Consider the following 23,860-nt stretch of genomic DNA (forward strand, 5'->3'; position numbering starts at 1 on the left):
GAACTCAAAGAGACCTGCCTGCCACTGCCTCTGCCTCTGAATAAAAAAGATTTATTCATTTTGTACACTGTAGCTGTCTTCAGACACACCAGAAGAGGGCATCGGATCTCATTACAGGTGGTTGTGAGCCACCATGTGGTTGCTGGGAATTGAACACAGGACCTCCGGAAGAGCAGTCAGTGTTCTTAACTGCTGAGTCATCTCTCCAGCCCCTTCAAAGGTTTTCTTAACCTAAAGCTTACCCACATCATTCCTTTTAAAGATTATTTTATTATATATGGGTGTTTTGCTTCCATGAATGTCTGAACACCACTTGCACTCTTAGTGCTCACAAAGGAAAGAAGTAGGCATCAAATTCACACGGAACTGGTTACAAATGTTATTCAGATACAATATGAATGCTGGAAATCAAGTCCAGGGCCAGTGTTCTTAACCACTGAGGTGTCTCTCTAGCCTGTACCATGATCTCTTGCTCATCATTGAGTTGGAATCACCCCCATTCACCCAATCCATAACCAAACTAAGCATCTGGAGGACTGACCTACCAACTCCTCAGACTTGACCTGAAATCATCCAAACTTGGGCAGCAACAAAACACATCTCCTCTAACCAGGCAGCCTGAAAACTCATACTAAGACACATAACCTATGACAGAAATTTACATACCCAGGTCTCATAGCAACATCAGAAATATACTACAGAAATGTTCCCTAATGAAAAAGTACATAGATAAACCCCAGGACACAGGATATGAAAGAACAATTGTAACCGTCATCAAATAATTCAGAGAGTTTAAAGATGACATAAGCAAACACCTCAATGAAAGCCTGAGTAACACTCAAGAGAACACACAAATATGGCTGAATGAGAGGACAAAGACAATTCAGTGTTGGAAAATTGAGTTCAATAAGGAGACAGAGATACTGAAGAGAATTCAAGCTGAAAAGAGGATGGAACGGCAATCCTAAATGGCAGTTTGTATTTGTATATTAGACACACACACACACACACACACACACACACACACACACACACACACACACACACACCAAAAATAATACAGAACTTGAGAAGGATAGTTGGGAACTTGGAATGAAAGTATTGTAGATACAGTACACATACGTGTGCTCTGAATGGGAATTTTCCCCTAGACTCGAGTATTGGAATACTTGGTCTCTAATAGGCAGTGTGATTTGGGGAGGTTTTATGTGACACAGCTTTGCTGAAGGAAGTACGACCCTCGGAAGCGTGAGACTGAAGGCTTTGTACCACTTCCAGGTCATGCTCTCTGCTGACAATGGAAGCTTTCAGCATCCTACTCCAGCTGCCATGCTGCTGACTCTTGCTGCCAAAGCCATGATGGACTTTCATGCCACTGGAACCAAAAGCCAAAATCAATTCTTTCTTCCATATGTTGCTTTTTACTACAGCAGCAAAGTAACTTATACAGAATTTGGTACCAAAGAGTGAGTTGCTGTAAAAAACCTTCCCTTTCTTCTTCTTCTTCTTTTTTTGCCTACTTAAAGTCTACTTCTGATTTCTAGTATAAAACTAAAAAGTCAGTCTAGAAAATATGTATAAAATACATATTTCACAAAGAATTTGCATCCAACACTCGGCAAAAATAAGACATTTAGAAAATGAATAACCGAATTGAATACACGTTATCAAGGAAAATGTAAGGACAGTAATTATGCACACTGGTAAACATCCAGAGTCATTCATCGTAAATAAAGGACACCAAGAACACTGCAATCCTAGCACTCGAGATGCCGAGGTGAGCGAGTTCCAGGCCTGGCACACAAACTGGCACGGTACAGAGCCTCTGTCTCAAAATAAAGCACGCAGAACACCGATTGCTTCCACACATCCCTGTGTGGAATCAAACCATCATAGCCATGTGGAGAAAGTGTAGTGGTTATTTATGAAGTTAAATATACCAAACAACCCAGCAATTTCACACAGGAAATAAAGGTGTGGTCACATAGAAATCTGTAGACATATGTCCACAGTGATATTATTCATTTTTTAAACGGAAAGTAATACTACTGAAAATACTCCTCGACAATACAGTGAAACAAATGGAGAATATACATGACCATACAGATGAGTATCAAATGCATTTGCTTGTGAAAATGGTAAACTCCAAAAGCCATATGAAAATTCATGACAATTTAAAAAGTACAGAATTAGGGTGGTGGTGCTGCTGCTCACCCTTATTTCCAGCACTCAGAGAGAGGGCGGCGGGGGTCGGGGGATGGGGGAACAGGTGGATGGATGTCTTGCCAGCCTGGTCTCCAGAGCAAGCTACAGGATAGCAGAGCTACACAGAGAAACCCAGTCTTAAAAAACAAAACAAACAAATTTTAAGCGGGTGGTAGTGGCACACACCTTTAATGCCAGCACTTGGCTGATGCTGGTGGATCTTTTTAGGTTTGAGGCCAGCCTGTCTACAGAGAGAGTTACAGGACAGCCTCCAGAAACAAAACAAGAGAACAGAATTACTAAGACAGTATATAGATCAATGTGTCACATGCACTGTAGGGGAAAGGCCCCAAGGGTATTTTAGGGGAGTAGTTACTCTTCTCTTCTTAATTAGACAGAGCTTACATTAACACATTTGCTTGTGGAAACACTCCCCAAATGCTGGGCTTTACTAACAGCCTAATCTAAGTTTTAGGATCTTGTGAGTGAAAAAGTCTTAAAAGAGGGCTAGGAAGGTGGCTCAGCAGATAAGCCATTTGATCCTAAGCCTGAAGACCGATTCCCAGAAGCACACGGTCGGAATGATAGAACTGGCAGACTATGGAGTGTGCAACTATTCCATCAACAGATAAAGACAAAGATATAATGTAAAAAAGGATAAGGGGGAGGGAAGTAAAACAAATGAAAGGGCTCATAAGTACGTTAAAAACATATTTACTTTCTTTGATCAGAGGGACAAAGGTATTTGTTTTTGAAAGACCTTTTGCATTACTATTTTTGCATATTAAAACAATAGTTTTACATAAAAAAATCCAGTGCTTACTCTGTGATTTACATATAATTGAGGCAATAGAGCACTAAAAGATTTACATATAATTAATTTGATATACGTAAGAACCAAAAGATAGAAATCTCTTATGGAATTCATGTGTGTAAAATTCTTGCAAGACCCAAACAGAGAAAAATGGACCTAAACAGTAATGAATGTTTCCTCTAGGAACCACCGAAAATTTCTGCTCTGCTCTTTATTTCAGAAGCTCTAAGGAGGCAGCAAGGACCTGGAGCTCACACCCATCATGATCAGAAATTTAAAGTTAGACTGGACCAGCTAACCAAGTAAATAAATAAAACGAAATAAATAAATCTGCGCAGACCATTTTGGGTTCTCTAATTCTGGCTTGAATGGGTAAAAAATAAAAGATCACTTCATTATCAGAAAACACGACTTTGATGTTTATGGTCTTTTCCAAATGCTCTCACAGACAAGCCACAAGCAGACTCAAAGAACAGATGGTTAACTGTGAAGTGTTTGGTGACAAATGGCTGCCGAAGCATCTGTGGGTCCCTAAGGAAGAGGAGGACCAAACACATGCTTTTCAAGATGTGTTAAAATGACCTCTTTCGCCCAGCTTTTACCTGCTCTCAGGAAGAAGTGAGCCTCTCAAAAAGAAGCTGAATTTGGCCCTACACATCTGTACATGACGGCGTTTTTTCATAGTGTCACACGGTTGGACATTCCAAGGGCTTTGCCTTTTTTTCTATTTACCCTCGCTTTCTTTTCATAGGCACCTGTGTGGACTCTTCAGTGGGTAACATTACCAGAGTACTCACAGCGTGGAAATTTGCCACGCAAACTCTTACAGAAGCAATTCCAAGGTCCCTCCCGACACAATTTGCCACTAGGATATATGTAACTAGGTTCAACAGAGATGTCTGACTGGCTGCTCTAGGAACCCAAAATGGTCAGCCCAGATACACGCACTGCAGGTCTGCGAAAGAGAAGGAGGAAAATGGTTCTCCCACATTTCTGTGCTTTGGAAGTGAATTTAAGACGCATTTAAGATTTGGAAATGTACCCATAGCCGAGGCTGACCAGCATCAGCTATGGCGCATTTCCGACAAGATTGGGCAGATGCATTGCGGATTTTGGAGAGCTGAGATGGGAGGGGGAGCACACAGTAAACAGATGGAGGCTGTACAAACAGGTATGGAAAAATACAGTCTCAGCCTCGATCTGGTTCCAGCCAGTTCTGCAGGGGTGGGGGCGGATGTTGAGGGCTGGGTGTCTAAGTGGCAGGCTTTAGAGACCTCGGAGATAGCAGCATAGCAACAATTTGGTGCAGTGTGTGCGCACAGCCATCAGCTGATAGTGAGCAGCCATTCACTTGCCGCGAGCCGCGAAGCGGCCGCGCGGACGTCACCACAGCCGTCAGCGTTTGCCGCATCCTCAGACTCACTCTGGACCAGCCGCAGTCACAGCTGCAGGACCTCTCTGGACCAGCTCAGTCGCAGACTGCGCAACCACCAGACCACTGCGGCAAACAAGCCCAGCTGAGCCAAGCAATAGCGATGGCCGACCCCGAGAAGCAGGGACCCGCTGAGAGCCGCCCCGAGGACGAGGTAATGGAGGGCGCTCAGGGTGGCGAGGATGCAGCAACCGGTGACAGTGCCACTGCACCGGCGGCCGAGGAGCCCCAGGCCCCCGCGGAGAATGCGCCCAAGCCCAAAAACGACTTTATCGAGAGCTTGCCCAATCCCGTCAAGTGCCGGGTTCTGGCGCTCAAAAAGCTGCAGAAGCGCTGCGATAAGATCGAGGCGAAATTTGACAAGGAATTCCAGGCTCTGGAGAAGAAGTACAATGATATCTACAAGCCCCTACTCGCCAAGATCCAGGAACTCACCGGAGAGATGGAGGGCTGCGCGTGGACCCTGGAGGGAGAGGATGATGAAGACGACGAGGAAGAAGAAGATGAGGAGGAGGAGGAAGAGGAGGAGGCTGCAGCTGGCGCAACTGGGGGTCCCGACTTTGCCGAGAAGTGAGCACAGCAGCTGACAGGTGACAAATCCCCTGCCCCTTTTATTTCCGATGTCGGGAGACTTTAAAAGGCTCAGAATTTGCCCAAAATACAATGTGAATCTATTCTAACATTCCAAAAATTAAATTGAATCAAGTAGATTCTGGCTAGCCCATTTCTAATCTAACTTTGATTTGTGTAAAACAGATGCAAAAGATGTTTTTTGTTTTGTTTTAAAACGGCCTAATTAAACTTATTTTTTTCTCTCCCTGCTCTTCTGTGAGAACCAGACTTGAGACGGATGAAAGGTTGTCAGTTAGATGGAAAATAAAGTGCGTCACACGTTGAAATCCATTCATCACACTACACCTTAACACCCAAGCTAAGACAGAACTCTTCTCAATGCTTAATTCTTCAGTTTCTTTACATTTCCCAGCGCAGAGGAAGAGGAACCCAAGAACGACGTCATCTTTAAGACTTTTGCTTTTGCAAACCCAGACATCAGCTTTACACTCCAGAGGAGACAAGGCATGGAGGAAGGCTGGACTGACAGCATTTACTGTTTATGTGGCTAGAAAAACTGCCATTTCAAGTTGTGAAAAATGTTTTGAATATTTGAATTTACAGAAAGAACACGGTTCCAAAAATAAGGGTGTATTCCATGTATAATACTGTCAACAAGTGTTCATCTGTAATGGTCTCATGTTATCTGTTTTCTTGGTAGTGTTTGTTTACAAAATCGTAAAAATTACCCCAAATGTTTTAAGTATTAAATTCCCTTGTAGCATTTTAGAAATATAATTTACTTGAAGAGATGTAGAATGTAGCAATTCTGTAAAGCATGTGTATCCAGTGTTGCCTAGTTTGACTTTGTGAAGTCTTTTTGTCTTGTAGCTTTTAGCAAGTAGCTGTGAAAACCATCAGAACCCCTCAATGAAGCTAATGTTTGGAAAAAAGTATATACTTGAAGAACCAACCCAAGTGTGTATCCCCAACCCCAGCTCAGAAATAGGAAGGGTTTAAGTTTGCTTGTATTAGCTGTGCCTTCATTATTTTGCTATGTAAATGTGACTTATTAAATGGTGCATAATCAAATTTTATTGCTTGAGGACAAAATGGCATAAAGGGAAGACTTTTGGGAAAAGACATTTAGTGTAAAGGCCTTTAGCTTCTTTGTGGGTTTTGAACTATCTGTGAATCAATGTTCTGTAAAGAAACACAAACGTAAAGTTGTTTACCACTGTGGTGTTAACAAAACAGTATTTTCAAAAATAAAAAAACCTTGTTATTCTGACTGCTTGTATCGTCATCTATAAAAGTGGGTGGCAACAGTCCCTTCCTCGCAATTATTATGAAGAGAAAATCAGTTACTACACTTCAGCCCACACAGCAGCGTCTGACACCTAGGAATAATTCCCAGCTATTATTGTTATAATAAAGACAAAAGATCCTGATAGAAAACTCAACTCTCTCCCTCCCCTGCTATGCAGGAGAAAATGGTAGCTTTTTTTTTTTTTAATTTCTACCTTGGTGATTCCTTATTATCAGAAAAGGATGTGGCTTGTAATCCAGAAATATAAGACATTCAAAAACTGTCTTGTTTGGGTTTCCTCCATATAAAGCCTGATTTTAATTTGCTCTCAGACAAGGTAAGAATTTAATGTGACAATATGAATGTGCGTGCATATGCACAAAAACATGCACACACACACACACACACATATACACGCAACGACGCCATTCTTTTCCATTTGCTGCAAGGGTTAATTACACTGCAGCAAAATCTGATGATGACGTGGGGGGTGGGGGCAGTGCTAACCTGTTGCTAATGACAACAGATGGCTACGAACAACTCTAAGGTAGTGGTAACCATCTTTTCGGTCAGACCAATCCAACTGAAAGTGTGTATTATAAATTATGGTCATCATAATCATATGATTATTTTAATAAGAAAAAAGGGTAATGAAAATTAACATTCACTCATCTTCAGAAATGGAAGGACTGTCACTTAATATTTCTCTAGGTCTAGTAAGAATTAAAAAATAACTAAGTATAAATAAAGGGTCTAAACATTGGGAAATTTATTTTCTAGATATATGATTATTAGATATAGAAAACCCAAAAGAATAAACTAGAAAACAATTAGATGCAAGTTTGAATCGACTGGTTGTCAGGTAAATATATAAAAATAAATAATCAAGGCATTAAAATATATAAGGTTTCTTTTATACTAAAAATAGTATATACATATATAAACATAAGCTAGCCTATAATAAAAATGTGTGTGATGCATATAAAAAATATGGGATTTCACAAAAAAATCCCTGATTTAGAAGATTATCACAGAATATAAATTCTTCCAAAATTAATTTATAATTTATCACAACTCAATTCAAAGCCCAAGTAGAATCTGGAATTTAATATAATTTTTATGCTGTTTATCCATCAGAATAGCTAAGACAGCTTTCAATAATTCAGAAACAAGTTAGACTTTGACTCAAGGAAACATTTTTAATGAAGAAAATACATAAAATATTTGTCAATTATTAGGTACAGAAAGGCTGAGATTAGGACACATACAGCCAAAAGAAATAAACAGACATGACAAGACAAAAAAAATCAGAAAACAATCAAATCTTGGATATTTACACTCATTTCAAATGCAAACATTAGTACTGCAAATTATATCTGTAACAGATATAGACGACAGAAAGTCAAAGATCTTAATAGCTTGACAAATCATGTACTAAATACACTACTAAAATACAGTGAAAATAAAATTATTTTACACTACTAAAATGAAAATAAAATTGGCAGATATTTACATAAAATTAAAATATAACCAGTAGAGATTTACATAAAGAACCCCAGCTGATTGTTTTGAAAAGAAGAGATGCTGGGGAGGGAGACTTGTTGCTACGCCCAGATCGAGGTGAGGCAGAGCTCTGACAAGGCTGGAGACACACATGTCACAACCGTGTGCCGTGGCTGGCAGGCACTATTTTATATGACATACATACTATATTTTATAGGCATGTCCATCAGGGATGTTTAGGATGGAGGTCAATTCATTTCCTCACTGAGCTGATCCTAAACGTGGATCTCCTGAGCTGCTTATTTGAAGTGCGTCACAGCTGCACTGCAGTGTCCACAGGACACCATCTCCTCCAGGCAAGTAAAATACTGCTTTGCAGTAAACCATTTTAACCCTTGACAGGCCAGCCAGGCCCAGCAACCGGATGTAACCAGCCAGCGGCGTACATTATCTATTCAGTGCACGATCTCAAGAGTGTGACACAGGAAGCTGCAGCACTTCAAGGCTCACAATGTAAGCTTGGTGCCTCAGCTCTGCCTGTCTGAAGGGTCGTACACACGCACACACATACATGGAAACAAACGTACAAGCATGGAAACAGATGCTGTTTTCTTTTTGAGCTGAAACTCATAGAACATAAAACAAACTGTTTTTAAAGCAGCAATTTCAGATGTGTGCAGTGTTGTGCAAACACGACCTCTAAAGCGTATTTTTGAAAATATTTTAGAAGTTCACACAGCCATTTGAACGGATCAGTGCTGTGAAGAATCTTTAAAGTACCCTATGTATGAAACAAATGCAAATATTTTGAAGATACTGTGAGGATGGAGTGAAATGGGGATTCTTGTACACTGATAAGGATGAATAACCTGGTATAATTCGTTAATAAGAATCAACCCAGCAAAAATATTTGTCAACAGATTCAAAATGGCATACTTTCAAATTTATCCTTGGAATCTGATCCTTAAAAATGCATTTTTTTAAAGGCAAAAATAATCCTTTTTTTATACAAAAGATATTTATAACACTTTTGATAAAAATGGGGGAGGGCTCAAAGAATAGAGAAAGGGTGATTTTAAAAAATATATATATATATAAACAGAGCAAAGAGCCAAAGAAAACACATTTACATAGAAGACTACACAGAATGACACATACCCATGAGGCGGTTGTTGGTGTTTTGTTTGACTGATTGATTGTTTTTATTTTTTCAAGACAGCTCAAGCCCTGCCCTGGAACTCACTTACATAGGCTGGCCTCAAACTCACAAAGATTTGCTTGGCTATACTTCTCCAGCACTGGGATCAAAGGCATGAGCTGCTCATGAAGGTTTTACCACATCTTAAATGCTAAACATGCACTGTATTCCCTAGTTCAGCATCCAGGCATTCAATTTCACACATTTATAGTATGCGCCTAACTATACCAGCTTTCTCTTCTTAGGAAACTGTCGTCTGCCTGAGAGGAGACACAGTAAACCGTTCAGTTATTTCTTTTGCCCTGGAGGAGAGGACAGGAACTCTCAAGTTCCGCTGTGAGCTCTCAGTGGCAGGGTACAACTCCTGGAGCACAGGCCCCGAGTCAGGTCCTTTTCTTCTAGCTGAAGAGCTGGCCAAATGATGTAATTCTTTGTTTCAATTCCATCACCTGCCAAGTGGGAAGGTTTACATGCTGTCCTTAGGAGAGCAGTCCGGGAGTGGGACTGGTGTTTTCATTACCTTTTGTTCCTGTAACCATTTACTGCAAACATAACTTAGCCCTCACCAACGTCCATGAGGCGTCAAGAGAAGTCATTTAGAGCCACAGCTCCATTCTTAGGTCCTTTCTATAGCATTTAGATGCCCTTTAGAACAAAGCTGGAATTTAACCGCACCAACTTAAGGTCTTTTCTTTTCCATCAGTGGTAATAACACATACTAAAGAATACAAAAAATACTTAATCTCAGGAGTGACGTAGTACGGTTTCATCCAGATGTGACCACCACTACCACCACTAAGGAGAGACCTGGCTTAGGTAGACACCAGCAAGTGGCCACAGAAGTGCTTGTCTTTGGATGCATGCAACTCATTTGAATGGAATTTGTATTCCTCTGGTACTTTGATCCAAACATCTTACTAGTGACAGAGCCCAGGGTTCCATACACACACACACACACACACACACACACACACACACACACACACACACACACACGTGTTTGCTACACAAAGGGAGGGGGGGCAACAACCCGTAATTCTTTAACTAACCTTGTCCTATAAAAGGTCACAAGTCCATTTCAAGGGCTTCTACCTTATACTCTAGATGAAGAAATTCTACAAAGCCCAGGAAAAGCCTGAATAGGCCTCACTGGGTTTCCCTACTCAGTACACTAGCATTAGACTGCACCATCTTATCCACTAAAATTTCCTTACCATTGGTCAGGCTTCCATGCTTATACAATGAACTGTCTATGAGACCCCAAAAGGATAGAGTTTGAATAGCTACTGGACAGTCGAACACGCGGGAGTTCCTAGAGAGATGCAACCTGAGGGACACACGCTTCTTCCAGACCGTACCTCTTGAGGCATCTTCTCCTGTGTATCCAGTGTAACATTGTCACAACAAACCGGCAGAGGCAAGTGTCTGTCCCCGAAACGTGTGGGCAGCTGAAGTATAGCAATAGAACCGAAGGTAGTGGGTTATAGGAACTTTAATTTACCAGCTAGTCAGTCAGAAGCCAAGGTGAAGCCAACCTGAGGCTCCCAATTGACACCTGACAGGGGTCACAGGAGTGTGGAAACTTGAGCCCTCAGCCTGTGGGAGATGGCCTTGGAACAGTGAAAGGAATAAGCTGGGTTCGAGAACTGCAGGTCATGTTTGCTCTAGAACGGCCTGCTCGCTCACTGGTAGTGTGAAATCCCTGCAGCTTCAGGAACCACTCAAGAGACCGGCGTTATACATGGACTGACCCTGGACTCTGACCTCGTAGGTTGCAATGAATATCCTAGTAAGAGCACCAGTGGAAGGGGAAGCCCTGGGTCCTGCTAAGACTGAACCCCTAGTGAACTAGACTGTTGGGGAGAGGGCAGCAATGGGGGAGGGGTGGGAGGGAACACCCATAAGGAAGGGGAGGGGGGGGATGTTTGCCCGAAACCGGAAAGGAATAACATTGAAATGTATATAAGAAATACTCAAGTTAATAATAAAAAAAAAAAAAAAAAAAAAAAAAAAAAAAAAAAAAAAAAAAAAAAAAAAAAAAAAAAAAAGAGACCGGCGTTATGAGAGTGCAGGAGAGCGAATGGAGTTTGTGGGTCCTGCCTTGTGACTGCTCTTAGATTTGTGAACAATCTTTCTGGTACCATTACAGCATCCCACAGTAGGCATTTTGTAAGAGTAGCACTGATGTCAAAGGGAGACCAGCAACTGAAAAGCAAGACTTCTCAGCACCAGAGAATGGAAACCTACCTTCTCGCCTAACCCCCCACCTGTGCTGAGTCAGCTGTACCAGTGAAACTTCTCCCAGCAGTGCCCCACTCCTCTTTGTTTGAACAACTCGGGCTTCTCCATCACCCCACAAAACACCTTTTCATGTGTGTGTGTCCCTTCTCCCCCATTTCCTAGTGTCCAAGTGTTGGTAGGCTAGCACCTAGGTTTAACATGACCTCTCTGTCTTCACATTAGAGGACAGCAATTACGTCTTCCGGAGCCCAGTTCCGGTGGCCTATGAGAACAGCTTATCTCCCTGATTAAACAGTTTTATTGCAGTATTCCCACACAGTTTATCTTGCAACTGTTGACTCAACTGAACTGTTGATTCAGAGAAATGTCTGCTAAATAAGGAAGGTATGAGAGAAATGATTTTATAACAGTATGAAAAAGATTTCTAAGTGCATAAAATTGTCGCAACCACTGACTATATTGGAAGCTGTCCTGAGCTGGGTTGCTTTTTCTCCTCAAGAGCGCACATGGCCCTGTGGAGACTAACCAGAACATGAATGAAATATTCCATCACCCCTTTTCAGGCTGCTGTCTATCCCAGTGTTAATTTCCAACAAATCACACACACACACACACACACACACACACACACACACACGCTTGTCTAAGACTAAGTTAATACAAACAGTAAGACACCTTATGAAAGACTATAAAGTCACACGTCTTGCGGATGCCCTGTATGAAACACACTCATAGGATATTTTGTCACTCTGTGACCTTCAAAGTCTGTCCTTACACAGGCCTAGAGAGACACACACCTGATGCTGAAGGTGGCTGCCAGTTATCACTGAGAATGAGAATTCCCAGAAAGAAGCTGCGTCTGCAAATCTGAACTACTGATTTGAACGTCAGTGGTCTGGTGCGGTTAGAATATGTCCACTGCCTAATTACAGTTAATCCTGGCTTAAACCATCCTGTGATTAGCAAACTGTTGGGCCTACCATTCTGTGATTAAGAGAAAAAAACCTCCTTTGGGATGGATTAACTTAGCAGACAGAGGTCATCAGACAGCATCTGAGGCCTACAGGAGATATTCCCCCATCTTGCTGGAACCCATCTCTCTGAGGTTTCCAGTAATGTACTTTTTGACTTCCTTATTGAAACATGGAACCTGGTTTAATGAACTTCATGCTTACCATAAACTGGTCACTCCTTTGGCTGTATAATAAACTCTTACTCCCTTTGGGGTGAGAGCTGTGCTTTTTGGATATCAACAACACTCTAAAATAATTATAGAAAGTAGAGTATGACAAATATAAAACCCGGTGACATACTTGTTTACTCTCATGTATTCTGTTCTGTAGGTGTTGTTCCTGCATTTGGTCATAAACCAAAATGTCACCATATATCATATAGCTGTATATGTACCTACATATGCACATGCATCTGTTATAACACAGTGACCAAAATCAGGAGTAAAGGAGAAGAACCGGAACCAAACTGTAAGCAATACTTGCTTTGTAAATTTGCCACAAATAAGCCCGTTCTTGCAAAGGAAAAATATCCTGAGGATAAACTATAATGCTAATAAAAATACCTGCTTTTTTGGTCCCTTATCCAATACAGATTTTTAATGACTGCAAAATCATTTAAGTCAAATCTAGACTTCCACAGCCAAACATGGTGGTTTGAATGAGAATGACCCCCCATAGTCTCATTGTTTGAATGCTTGGTTCCCAGTAAGTGGAACTCTTTGGGAAGGATTAGGAGTTGCAGAGTTGTTGAAGGAAATGTGTCACTGGGAATGGGTTTTGAAGTTTTAAAAGACTATGCTACACTCAGACACACACGTTCCCTCTCCCTCTTCCTTTGTCTACTGGATGCAGATCAAGATGGAGAGCTCTCAAACTACAGATCCAGGGCTATGTCTGTTTGCTTCCTGCCACATAAGGAACATGACTAACCCTCTGAAACTGTAAGCAAGCCCCCAGTTAGAGGATTTCTTTTATAAGAGTCACCACGGTCATGCTCATACATTGCAGTAGAACGACAAAGATACCAAGGTAACTATCATCTAAAGCCATTTTTGCTGTGTATATAATATTCTGGCAGCAGGATTAACACTTTCCAAAGACAACATCCTAGATTGACTGGAAGGTTCATATTACAGAAGAGATCACTGTGTGCTATAAGATACCATGCAAAGAGAACCCTAATCCTGAAACCTGAAGTAAAATGCTCCAGCATCTGAAACTCCAATACAACATGTTGCTTATCATGTCTCTGAGTTTATATTTCTAGATTGGGGATGCTCAGCTGCTGAAGTCTATGAAAATATCCACACGCATGAAAACAGGAAGCTGTGGTGCTTGATCCGGAATATATTAGGTTAAAAAAAGATTATCAAACCTGCACTAGCTTCTAGCTCTTTTGTAAAAATGCCTCAATAAAAATAAGTCAATAAAAAGTAAGACTATCAGCTTGTCTATCATCTCTTTCTCTTTTCAAAGGAAGGAAATAAAGGTGGATCACTTGTCACAGGTTCTCTGTCAGCAGCTTCACAATTATTTAGAGTAGGAGAACTAAAGCCTGAAGTCAGCTTAGGAATTAAAATTCTCCAGATTTCGTAGGTAAACAAGAATCCAAAGAAAAGCTGTGCCTGCAGAAACTTTCTGTGAGAACCGCAGTGATACGGAAAGGGTGGAAGGCTGTAGGTCCCTAGCCTGATGCTTACACCGCTGTGTTTTGAAGTTGCCTCAGTTTATGACCTTCCTTGTTCCGCTGCAGTACAACTGCCTCCACATGGGAACGTGGAACCTGTGATAACCTAGCACCATGTTTCTAAGCCACAGTCACTTAAACTGGGCTCTAGAATAAGCTATCTCTTATTCACTTTGAAGTGAGAGCTGTGGGTTGTGAGTGTGTGGGGGGTCAATACTTACAAATAAAATCTTGTGATTCTACAGTTTAACTCGCAGCCTAATTGAAGCCCTGCTTCCCTGTGTCCAGCTTCCCTTACTCACAGCCTTCCCCCTTGGAGAAAAGCATTTTCTCATCCTCCAGGCCCCTTGCTTTTCTCACACAAGCTCTACTGATGGCCAACGAGGGTGGCAACAACACGGAAATTCTCACCGAAGTGGCTTGACTTGCAATCTAATTATACAGGTCCTCCTAAAAAATGTGTATTTTCTTTTAACATTTCTATCAATTTCCCACTTCAAGTGACTTCAAAGTCACTGTCAACTGAGGCTGGCAGGCATAACCGAAGATTTCTAATGATCCTCCTTTCCTGAGACCCACGCCAATTTGCTGCTTTAAATAACTCCCTAGGTATTATCAGCCAGACAGCCAAAGTAATAGATAGATTCAAAACAGAACTTCCCTTGACGAACCACCTTTACTTATAGTCTGTTATCTATTATATAGCTACCCAAATCAGAAACTGTGGCACGGTTACCAGTTCGAGCCTTACTCACACATAATCAGACACCTACTACTGGTGCCATTCATGTATTATCAACTTGATATTTCTACAACTTCTACCCTGGCCCTTGCCATTCTTTATCTGAGCTAGCTCAATGGCCTCCTCTCAGGTCTCTGTACACTCTGTCTAATTCTATAAGGTCATTAAAGCTATCTTTCTAATCTGAGGCCAGTTATCTTTCAATCCGAGCCCCGTTCCAGGCTTTGCCAGTCTTCACTATAGACCTCCTACGCCCACCACATCCTGGCCCACTCACGAATTCTTAATAATCTCCATCCTCTATCAACCCGGGAAATTCTGACTCACACATTCACCAGCCTAAACTATGGCCCAACATCTACACTCCTAAATGCCTTATAAAAAGTCCATTGCTTCTCTCCTACTTCCATGGCACTTGACATTTAACTCATATACCATATACTATGATCTGTCACTTATCTGTGTACATTCTCGACTCTCACATCGAAGGAAGGATAGAAACTAGTCATCTCCTATGGTCTGCAACATGCTGGGCGCACAGCAAACATCCAGTGTTTGTAGATGAATGTGCAGATTATAACTGTTCAACATAAAACTAAATAAAACAAAATATTTACCTCCTTCTCACAAGATAACCCAGGGACTGAGATTCATCCTGAAAAACTCAGCTAAGTCTTCAAACCTGAATTACGAATCTCACCTTAAAAATAGTTAAGTCACCACTGAGACATTCTGGGATGTGTATGTGTTGTTTTGTTTTGACCTAAGGTCCTGGGTTATTGTCTCTGCCATACTCTGACCTGCCTGGGTAATAACAGATGATAAGATACCCACTTCAGAAGGGATTCTGATCCACACTAAGAATGTAACACAGTCTGAGAACCATACAAGTACACCTTGCTGAGTTTCCCCACTCACTCTATTAGGATTGGATACACAAGGGAAGACTCTATAAAACCCAAACCAGACAAGATTTGGAGACACAAAAGCTCATTTCCCTCAACTTGCGTGTCTCTTCATCGGCATCCCACACAAGTGACTATTTCTCTGAGTTCCGTGACTCAAACAAATTAATCTTTATGGGAAGGGTGGGCATAGAGGAAACTCCATTTATAGGCCAGTCACTCAGAAGCACAGGTAAAGGAACCCAAGGCTTGGGGTCTCTGAAGATATTTTTGAGGAGTAAGTCCCAAAATGAGTCTTCAGATAGCCACATCTGAACTGTACCTTCAAAAGGCGTGTGTGTTGAAGTTTAGTCCCTAGCTTGTGTTGAGATGAATAACAACAGTACCAACTTTACCAATGGGTTTACCCGTTACAGAGTTCATATTAATGGGGCCGAGAGGAGGTGGCCCTAATGGAGGAAGTAGGCCACTAGGGCTCATCATTGAAGGATGAATCTTGCTCCTGTCCTCCTATAGCCTCTCTGTATGTCTGGCTCCCATGGAAGAGGTGGCTTCCCTGCACCATACCCTGCTGCCACGACGCTTCGCCAGCTTATGTTTGACTGTGAGCCAAAACCTTTATTCTTTAGGTTATTTTTCTCAGGTTATTTGTAGTAACTGTGATAAAAAAAAGTCTCATCATCACAACAGTGCAGATCACAACTGAGCTGGGTTAATGAGCACAGAGCTGCTGTCTGGAATGGAGTTAATTGCTTGTTTACTGTGAGGTGGAAATCCTGACAACTTTCAGGATTGAAAAGCAATTAGTTGTGAAAGTATAGCACCAAGGGCTCTGAGTCAGCTTCTCCTACACACTGAAAGTTTTTATTTGTTCAATACATATTTATATAGCATTTTAGCACTACGCATTCTGCTAGATAGGAGAAACCCTGTGCTGTTCATTCATTTTGTAATTCAAATACCTTCATTCAAAATAGTTTTCTATATATTACAGGATTCACAGGACTATCCCATGAGATACGAAGGGTGATTTTTATCATCTTTGCTTTATAGATGAGATATCTAAAAGCAAACAGTGTATGTGACTTAGTGACTTACTCAGCTTCAAAGCCAAAAGGATGCAGATCTGTAGCTAAACAGATATCCACCAAATTCCTTGGCTTGCCCTGCCATTAAAAATTCTCTACAATCTTCAAGTTCCTGCTCTATTCCCCTCACCTTCTCTATAGAGAAATTAAAATATAATTTTAATCCTAGTTTAATACACCAAACTTCAGGAAAGTAAAACACCCTCATCTTCATCAGCCCAAGGTCAGGACTAACCTGTTGTCCTTGCACACGGCCACTCTGTCTCCCCCGGGTATCAATTTCTTCTGTTCTATCACCCCATAGCTTTCTCGGCACACCTTCAAAGCAGAAAAAGATGTGTTTCCATTTCTTGTTAACTAAACATTTGCCACTCTAGAACCCAAAGGATTCAGGAGAAATTAGGAATACATATAATTTCATAACCATGTTTACCAGAAATCCGGGGTAGGATAAAAATCGGAGTCAGAAAATATCAACATCTTGCTCTTACTCTCTTATCCTCTTAATCTCTTACTCTCACCCTATCTGTCCCTTCTCTCCCCATTCTCCTCCCTGCTCTCTCTCCACATGTTCCGACCAGTCTCTCTCCTCTCTCTCTCTCTCTCTCTCTCTCTCTCTCTCTCTCTCTCTCTGCTTTACTACCTCCTCAACTCCCCTTCCCATGCCCTGAATAAACTCTATTCCATACACACACACACAAAAAAAAATTAACATCTTAAAAACATTATAAGCCATGGAGTAAAGGAATCAAAGAGAGAGTGACACGAGCTGTAGAAATGTGAAAAGAAGACCAATGTTCTGGCAGTTTTCCTAAGTGCACAGATAAACAGATTCCTCTCTGTAACACATTTACTGAATTCAAGATATGCTGGCTGAAAGTCTCTGGTTCTGCTGTTCTGTGAAAGCTAATGTTAATCATGACCTGCCATCACCATGAAGAACAGCCACAGTCATACATTCAGGAGTGCATACCGTGAAGTTGAGGCAAAAGGTCTCTTCGATGTCTTCGCCAGGATAATCTAGAAGCTCTTGAAGACTCCTAGTCACGGAAGTAAAGGAAAAGAAGCACATCAAACGTTGCAATCATGACTCTATCTCATTTACCTCCAGGCTATTTGCCAAGGAAACTAAAAAAGAAAAGTCTATAGTGAATAAAAATTCAGAAAATAGAAAGCCATGTACCCAAACCTTAGGGGGCTAAAGGAGCAGACGTACTGACTCCCATCCCTCCTGACATATATCCCTAAACTGACAAAGGAACCAAGATGGGTTTATCTGTGACACACTTATGTTTGCTCCTCCTTAGCACTGCTTACTGTATACATGCTTACTGTACACAAGAACAAGGTACTCTAACGGCCCCATAGACTGGTTTTGCCCCCATACATTGGGAGAATAATCCTAATGCCATTAAAAAAAAAAAAAAAAAAAAAAAAAAGGCTACAAAGTCACTTGGTCCCCACTTGGTGGCTCTGTTTGGTTAGGTTTAGAAGGTGTGGCCTTGCTGGGGGAAGTATCATTGGGGAACTCGGAAGTCTCAAAGCCACTATGATCCCCAGTCTGCTGTGTCTGTTTCCTGGTTGAGGGCTGAGACATAAGCTCCCAGCTGTCCCTGTCACCATGTCTGCTACCTGCTGCTGTGCACCCCTGCAAGGACGGACTCCTAGCTCTCTGAAACTGGAAGCCCAGAAAGCTCTTCATGACTTTATATCACCACAAAAGAAAAGTTATTCATACAGTCACCTTATCCAGATGGGACCTGATCACCCAAACCACAATTCCAAATGTTGAAATCCTCAAACATCAGGATCCCTAATGTCTAAACTAAAATTCCTAAGGTCCAAAATCTCAAATACAATTCCAATAAAACTAATTTAAAAAAGAGACCTTTGGGATTGGTGGGTGTGGCTCGACCAGCACACTACAGTTCCTAGTTCAATACCCAGTCCTAAAATTGATGAGGAACAAAACAACCCCCAGAAACAGACAGAAAAGACACTTAAAGCAGTTGCTTCCACTCTTAAAGGAGGGTTTGGAAAACATGACACAAGACTGTACTTATGAAACCACTAAAAAACACAAAACGAGCAAATAATAGAGGCTTTCAGAAGCATCAACCCTGGAATGAATGAACCCCTGTTGCGCAGGTGCAATGGAGAAGATCTCACACACATTATTCACAAACGAATACCTTAAAAAGAATGAATTGGAAAAGCAAGTAGCACCTGCTTGGTAGGTGTGAACAGCAGCTTAAGTGTGGCTGCAGGAAATAAAGGGCAGTGCAAAGCCTCTGAAGAGAAGATTCGATTCGGTATTACACTGGGTCACCCGAAGAGCTAGGATCTTGGGAAGTTTTATCTTTTCATAAATACTTATATATAAAAAGGAAATACCTTTCCTTCTGAGAGAGACTACACAATGGTACTTTTCCCAGCTTTCCTCTTGCTGGGTCAAATCATTAACATGGCAGGCTTCTGAGGAAAACATCTAAAATGCCACACACCAGCCTCTGCCTAGGAAGTGACAGGCAAGCTCTGCACGTCAGACCTGCTGTGCTCTACTTCCTTCTGCCTCTCCTCGAAGGTTATGCAAAGCCTTGTGGCTGTGTGAGATGATGTCAAAACAATGGGGTGAGTCAGCAATGAGGAAGGACTGCAGAGAAAGCAAACCAAAGAGCCACCTGAAGGAAAAGTTCCTTCCGTGGAACCGGAGTCTAGCACCAGGTATCCAGCCAAAACCACACCTCAAAATATCCACTTTTCAGACAAGGTTGCAAAGCAAAGAGCAGCCACATCTCTTACTGCAACTTTCTCTTCAGCAACCAAAATAAATCCAGCCTGTTGTGTCTCCTCCACTTCTTTTCGTATTCTAAGTTTCTCGGTGCTCCCATTCCACTATTCCTGAATTCTTAAGTATCCTAGGTAAGCATGGCAGTCTCTTTTCTAGAGGGTATCTTAGAAACTTCTCCTTTCATCTTTTAAGTAATTTTTTTTTGGCTTTTGGGGTTCCACCCCTCTGGCACTAGGGACTAAACCTAGGCTATACCCCTAAGCTCAGTACACACTATTTTCTGAGATATTATTGCTTTGAACCAGCTGTGAAATGAAGTGAGTTTTAAGCTCCTGGTTCTTCTGCCCCAACCTCCTGCATGCTGGGACTACAGATGTTCACTACTGTGGCAGATAGGCTTGTTGCTTTATAGTGCTGAACTGAAAACTCAGAGGCTTTGGGATGCTACACAAACATGGTGGAACCGAGCTATACCAGCAGCCCCTGCTCCAACTTAAACCAGCACCACTTCCCCTAAGAAGCCACTCTCCCTCCCTCCCTCCCTCCTCCCTCCCTCCCTCCCTCCTTTCCCTTCCTCTGAAGCCAGCTGTGTGTTTGTTTGCGACCCAAAAGCAACACAGAGGAACTCAAGAAAAAGGGGGCACTTATGCAAAGAAATTAGAGTAACATAAAAGCAGGGCTTGACTACTTTGAAAAGCATTCTGACAGCCCCTCTAAAAGCTAAATATGGAATTAGTATATGAATCAGTAATGCCATTCCTAGGCGAACATCAAAGTAACAAAAGTTTATGCCTACACATAAACCTGTATATATAAATGTTCCCAGTAACACTGTTCACAGTAGTTCCAAAGCGGAAACATTCTAAGTGTCCATCAACTGAAGAACAGAGAAACAAAATATGATGTATATGTACAAAGGAGTATTACACAGTAGGCTAACACACAGTGGTGTGGTAGACCAAAGAATGGTGCACCATGGAGTATTACCAGTCTGAAAAATGAACCACTAATTCATGTTATAACAGGACAAATCTGGGAAACATACCAAATGAAATAGATAAACTGAACAACACTTATGATTCCATTTTTAAAAAAATATCCAGAGTAGGTAGGCATGATAGCACACATATTTAATCCCAGCACTCAGGAGGCAAAGACTGTGAGTTTGAAGACACCTTCCATCTGCATAGTTAGTTGCAGACCAGTCAGGGCTACATAATGGAACCTTGTTTCAAAAAAACAAACAAAAACTACAATAGTCAGACTGACAGAGGGGAAGGCAGACTGGTATTTACCTAGGACTCATGATACGGAGACCAGGGTAACATAGCAAGGTCAGGATGGTTTTCTTTCTTTCTTTTTTTAAATATTATTTCATGTACATGAGTACACTGTAGCTGTCTTAAGACACATCAGAACTGAACAACACTGGGCTATCAGATCCCATTACAGATGGTTGTGAGCCACCATGTGGTTGCTGGGAATTGAACTCAGGACCTCTGGAAGAGCAAAGTCAGAGCTCTTAACCACTGAGCCATCTCTTTAGCTCCCAGGTTGCTTCTCAGGTGGGGAAAATATTCTAGAACTGACTACAGTGATGGCCACACAACTCTAAATACACTAAAGTCAGTTGTATAGTTTGTAAATTATCTATCACTTTATCAATAAATTTTTACAGAGTCAGTTGTATAGTTTGTAAATTATCTATCACTTTATCAATAAATTTTTTTCAAAGTTTCTCATTTCAATAATCTCCCTCACTGTTATCTCTGCACCAAGACAAGGCTCAGTTTCCTCTCCCCCTCCCCCACTTCGGTGCAAAATAATGAAAGCAGAGATTATTAAATATTCCTGGGGAGTTAATATGCCCCACCCCACTCTCCATTTTAAGGTTTATTTGTTTTATGTGTGGGGGCATTTTTGCCTGCATGTTTGTCTATGCATGCCTGATGCTTGTGCAAACCCAGATGTGAGCACTGGATCCCCTGTAACTGGAGTTACAGATGGTTGTAAACCACAGGTCTTCTGAAAGAGCAACCGATGCTCATAACTACTGAGCCATCTCTACAGGACCAAGCCTCTCCTTAATTTCCTCACTTGTCTACGCAGTAACATAGGCAATGCTTTACTCGATACTGTGTGATCTACAGTGTTTGAATGCACCCAAACTTGCACATATATTGCTTTCCATCTTAGCTCCCGGACTAGAGCAACGAGGGCGGGTGGCCACACCATCAGCGTAACTTTTAGCTCTTTACCTTCCTTCAGTTGGTGACAGCTCCTTCAAGTCCTCCAAGCTAGGCTTTACATTCAGTAACTTCTTGTAGAGAGCCAACGGGAAGTGGAGGTCAACCACAGTGGAGTTGTAGATAGCTAATCCACAGGTTATGCCAATCAAGTGAAACCAGTTGTGCTCTACAAAACACTGTTAGGGAACACACAATGTATTAGAAAGAAATACTTTCTGAAGACTCTGAAACATTCTACTACCCATTCAAAATATTTCAGTATATTAGAATAAAGCCCTGTTTATGTTTACACTCTGAGGCAGAGAAGCTTCCCTAGTCAAAATTCGTTAGTGTTAATATATGCAATGTAGACCCAGTCAAGCAGCCATAATTGACGATAAATAGCTTCGCAGTCTCTCCAGCGGAACGGCAGACTGCTCTGTGATGATGGAACAGTTGTATTGTGTACTGCCCATTACCATAGCCACTGGCTGCGTGTATCTACAAAGCGCATGAAATGTGAATAGTGATAAATATTTATTATCAATTATAATTTAATTTTAATCATCAGACATGATGATTTCAAGGACTGAGCAACATCTATTCCAGCATATAGCAAGCCATTGTTGACTACTCAGCCCCTAAGATGTAAGCCAGTCTAATAAAACCTTTTATATAATACACGTTTATATTAGTTCTAGTCTTCTAGAGAACTCTGACTTACTTACTCAATCCCCATAACCACAGTTTCCAGTATCTGGGGATTGTTCTGCCTAACTCATTCTCTAGCATCTGCACTTCAGGATTTCTTCTGCCTTGGCCTACAGACCATATAGTGGATGGCAATGTTTTCACTTCTCTCAATGCTTAAAGAACCCAAAAATATATCTAGCACTGGTTCTGCCTTTGAGCTGCTCCAATCCCTGGGCTGACCAGGTCAGTCTGTCTCCCCTATCCATACATGTGGAATTCTATGTAGGTCCTCTTCTCATCTTGATTCTGAGCTATGAGAGAGAGTGGGAAGAGCTAAGGTAATAACATTATTTTACTTTGTTATGTGTGTGGCTCTTTCCCCTGCATGCATGTCTGTAGACACATGTATGCCTGATGCCTGAGGAGGTAACAGAGAACATCCCCTAGAATTTGTGATGCATCACCGTGTGGATACTGGGAGCCAAACCTGGGTCCTGTGTAAGAGCAGGCCAGTGCTTTTACCCACTTCCCCAACCCTCCAGCTCCTGAAACTAATTCAGCACACTTCTTTTTAACCTTCGTGTATACTGTGCCCTGGATCTTACCACTAGAAATGATACTGGGGCTCATGGCTGACAAAATGCACTATGAATCTTGAAAATAGGTCAACCGTCAAGGCTGGACATGTTGAGCATTTTAGTGGTTAATTTTGCAATGATAGAAAGCCAAGGGCTAGTCTGATAACAAGCAGGAAGTTCAGTATAAATGGTACACTTAATTGTGACATTATGAACTTACTGTGTCTGAAAACCACAAGAGATTTGAATCTTGATAGTAGGTAAACATCCCATAAATGGGATTCAAAAGTTCTTTTAACAGCAAAAGAAAGAACTCCTTCGTAACACCACCAGCATCTACTCCTTCTTCCCCATCAAAGATTACCTTGAAACATGAAAACAAAATGAATACGTCAAAGAAAGAGATGGCCAGCCAAAGACTCAACTATTCGACAAAGTAAGAGAGGACTGTTTGAATAACTGATTGAAAACAGTGGCTGTGTGTTATAAAACCCAGAAATTCTAGGGAGAACAATCAGATAGACTAGTAAGATTATTAGAGTCTTTGAAAAATTTCCTTTTTTTTAAGGTAGTTGAACAGGAGTCACACACAGAAGAAGCAAGTGTTCTCACACTGAGCTATACCTCTATCACTATTCTAAGAAAAATTTTGTCCAGAATGGCTGTGAACCTACATTCTCCTGGTTAGCTTGGATTAGAGCTGTATATATGCGTCCTATTAGGAGATTTTGAAAATGGTAACAATGTGAGCTGTTGAACAAATCAATTTAATCTCTTGTGGACTGTGGTTCTGAAACTCCTGAAACCAGCATTTATGAGGTAATTTGCAAGAGACAGAAATCATTTAAACAACTTCAAGGAATTCATTAACTATTCCTCAG

At 41.4% G+C, this 23,860-nt stretch overlaps 2 protein-coding genes across 3 annotated transcripts in view; one reads left to right on the forward strand and one right to left on the reverse strand.

The window, feature by feature from the left end:
* The window catches only part of Herc3 (HECT and RLD domain containing E3 ubiquitin protein ligase 3), an 88,237-nt gene that overhangs the window by 11,162 nt on the left and 53,215 nt on the right, over positions 1 to 23,860 (reverse strand). The window contains exons 19-23 of one of the 2 annotated variants that reach the window (XM_032906407.1): positions 23,200 to 23,343; positions 21,739 to 21,905; positions 17,663 to 17,729; positions 16,925 to 17,007; positions 9,037 to 9,462 (exon numbers count right to left, since the gene is read on the reverse strand). In XM_032906407.1, the coding sequence (XP_032762298.1) occupies positions 9,459 to 9,462; positions 16,925 to 17,007; positions 17,663 to 17,729; positions 21,739 to 21,905; positions 23,200 to 23,343 (465 nt within the window). In that variant the 3' untranslated portion in view covers positions 9,037 to 9,458. Of the gene's footprint in view, positions 1 to 9,036; positions 9,463 to 16,924; positions 17,008 to 17,662; positions 17,730 to 21,738; positions 21,906 to 23,199; positions 23,344 to 23,860 lie in introns of those variants that run through there. The other variant, XM_032906406.1, reaches the window with a different exon arrangement.
* Nap1l5 (nucleosome assembly protein 1 like 5) lies at positions 4,411 to 6,294 on the forward strand. The gene is made up of 2 exons (XM_032906408.1): positions 4,411 to 5,041; positions 5,437 to 6,294. The coding sequence occupies exon 1, from the start codon at positions 4,555 to 4,557 to the stop codon at positions 5,023 to 5,025; it is 471 nt and encodes a 156-aa protein (XP_032762299.1). The 5' UTR covers positions 4,411 to 4,554; the 3' UTR covers positions 5,026 to 5,041; positions 5,437 to 6,294.

The sequence above is a fragment of the Rattus rattus genome, chromosome 6, assembly GCF_011064425.1.
Source record: "Rattus rattus isolate New Zealand chromosome 6, Rrattus_CSIRO_v1, whole genome shotgun sequence".
Lineage (NCBI taxonomy): Eukaryota > Metazoa > Chordata > Mammalia > Rodentia > Muridae > Rattus > Rattus rattus.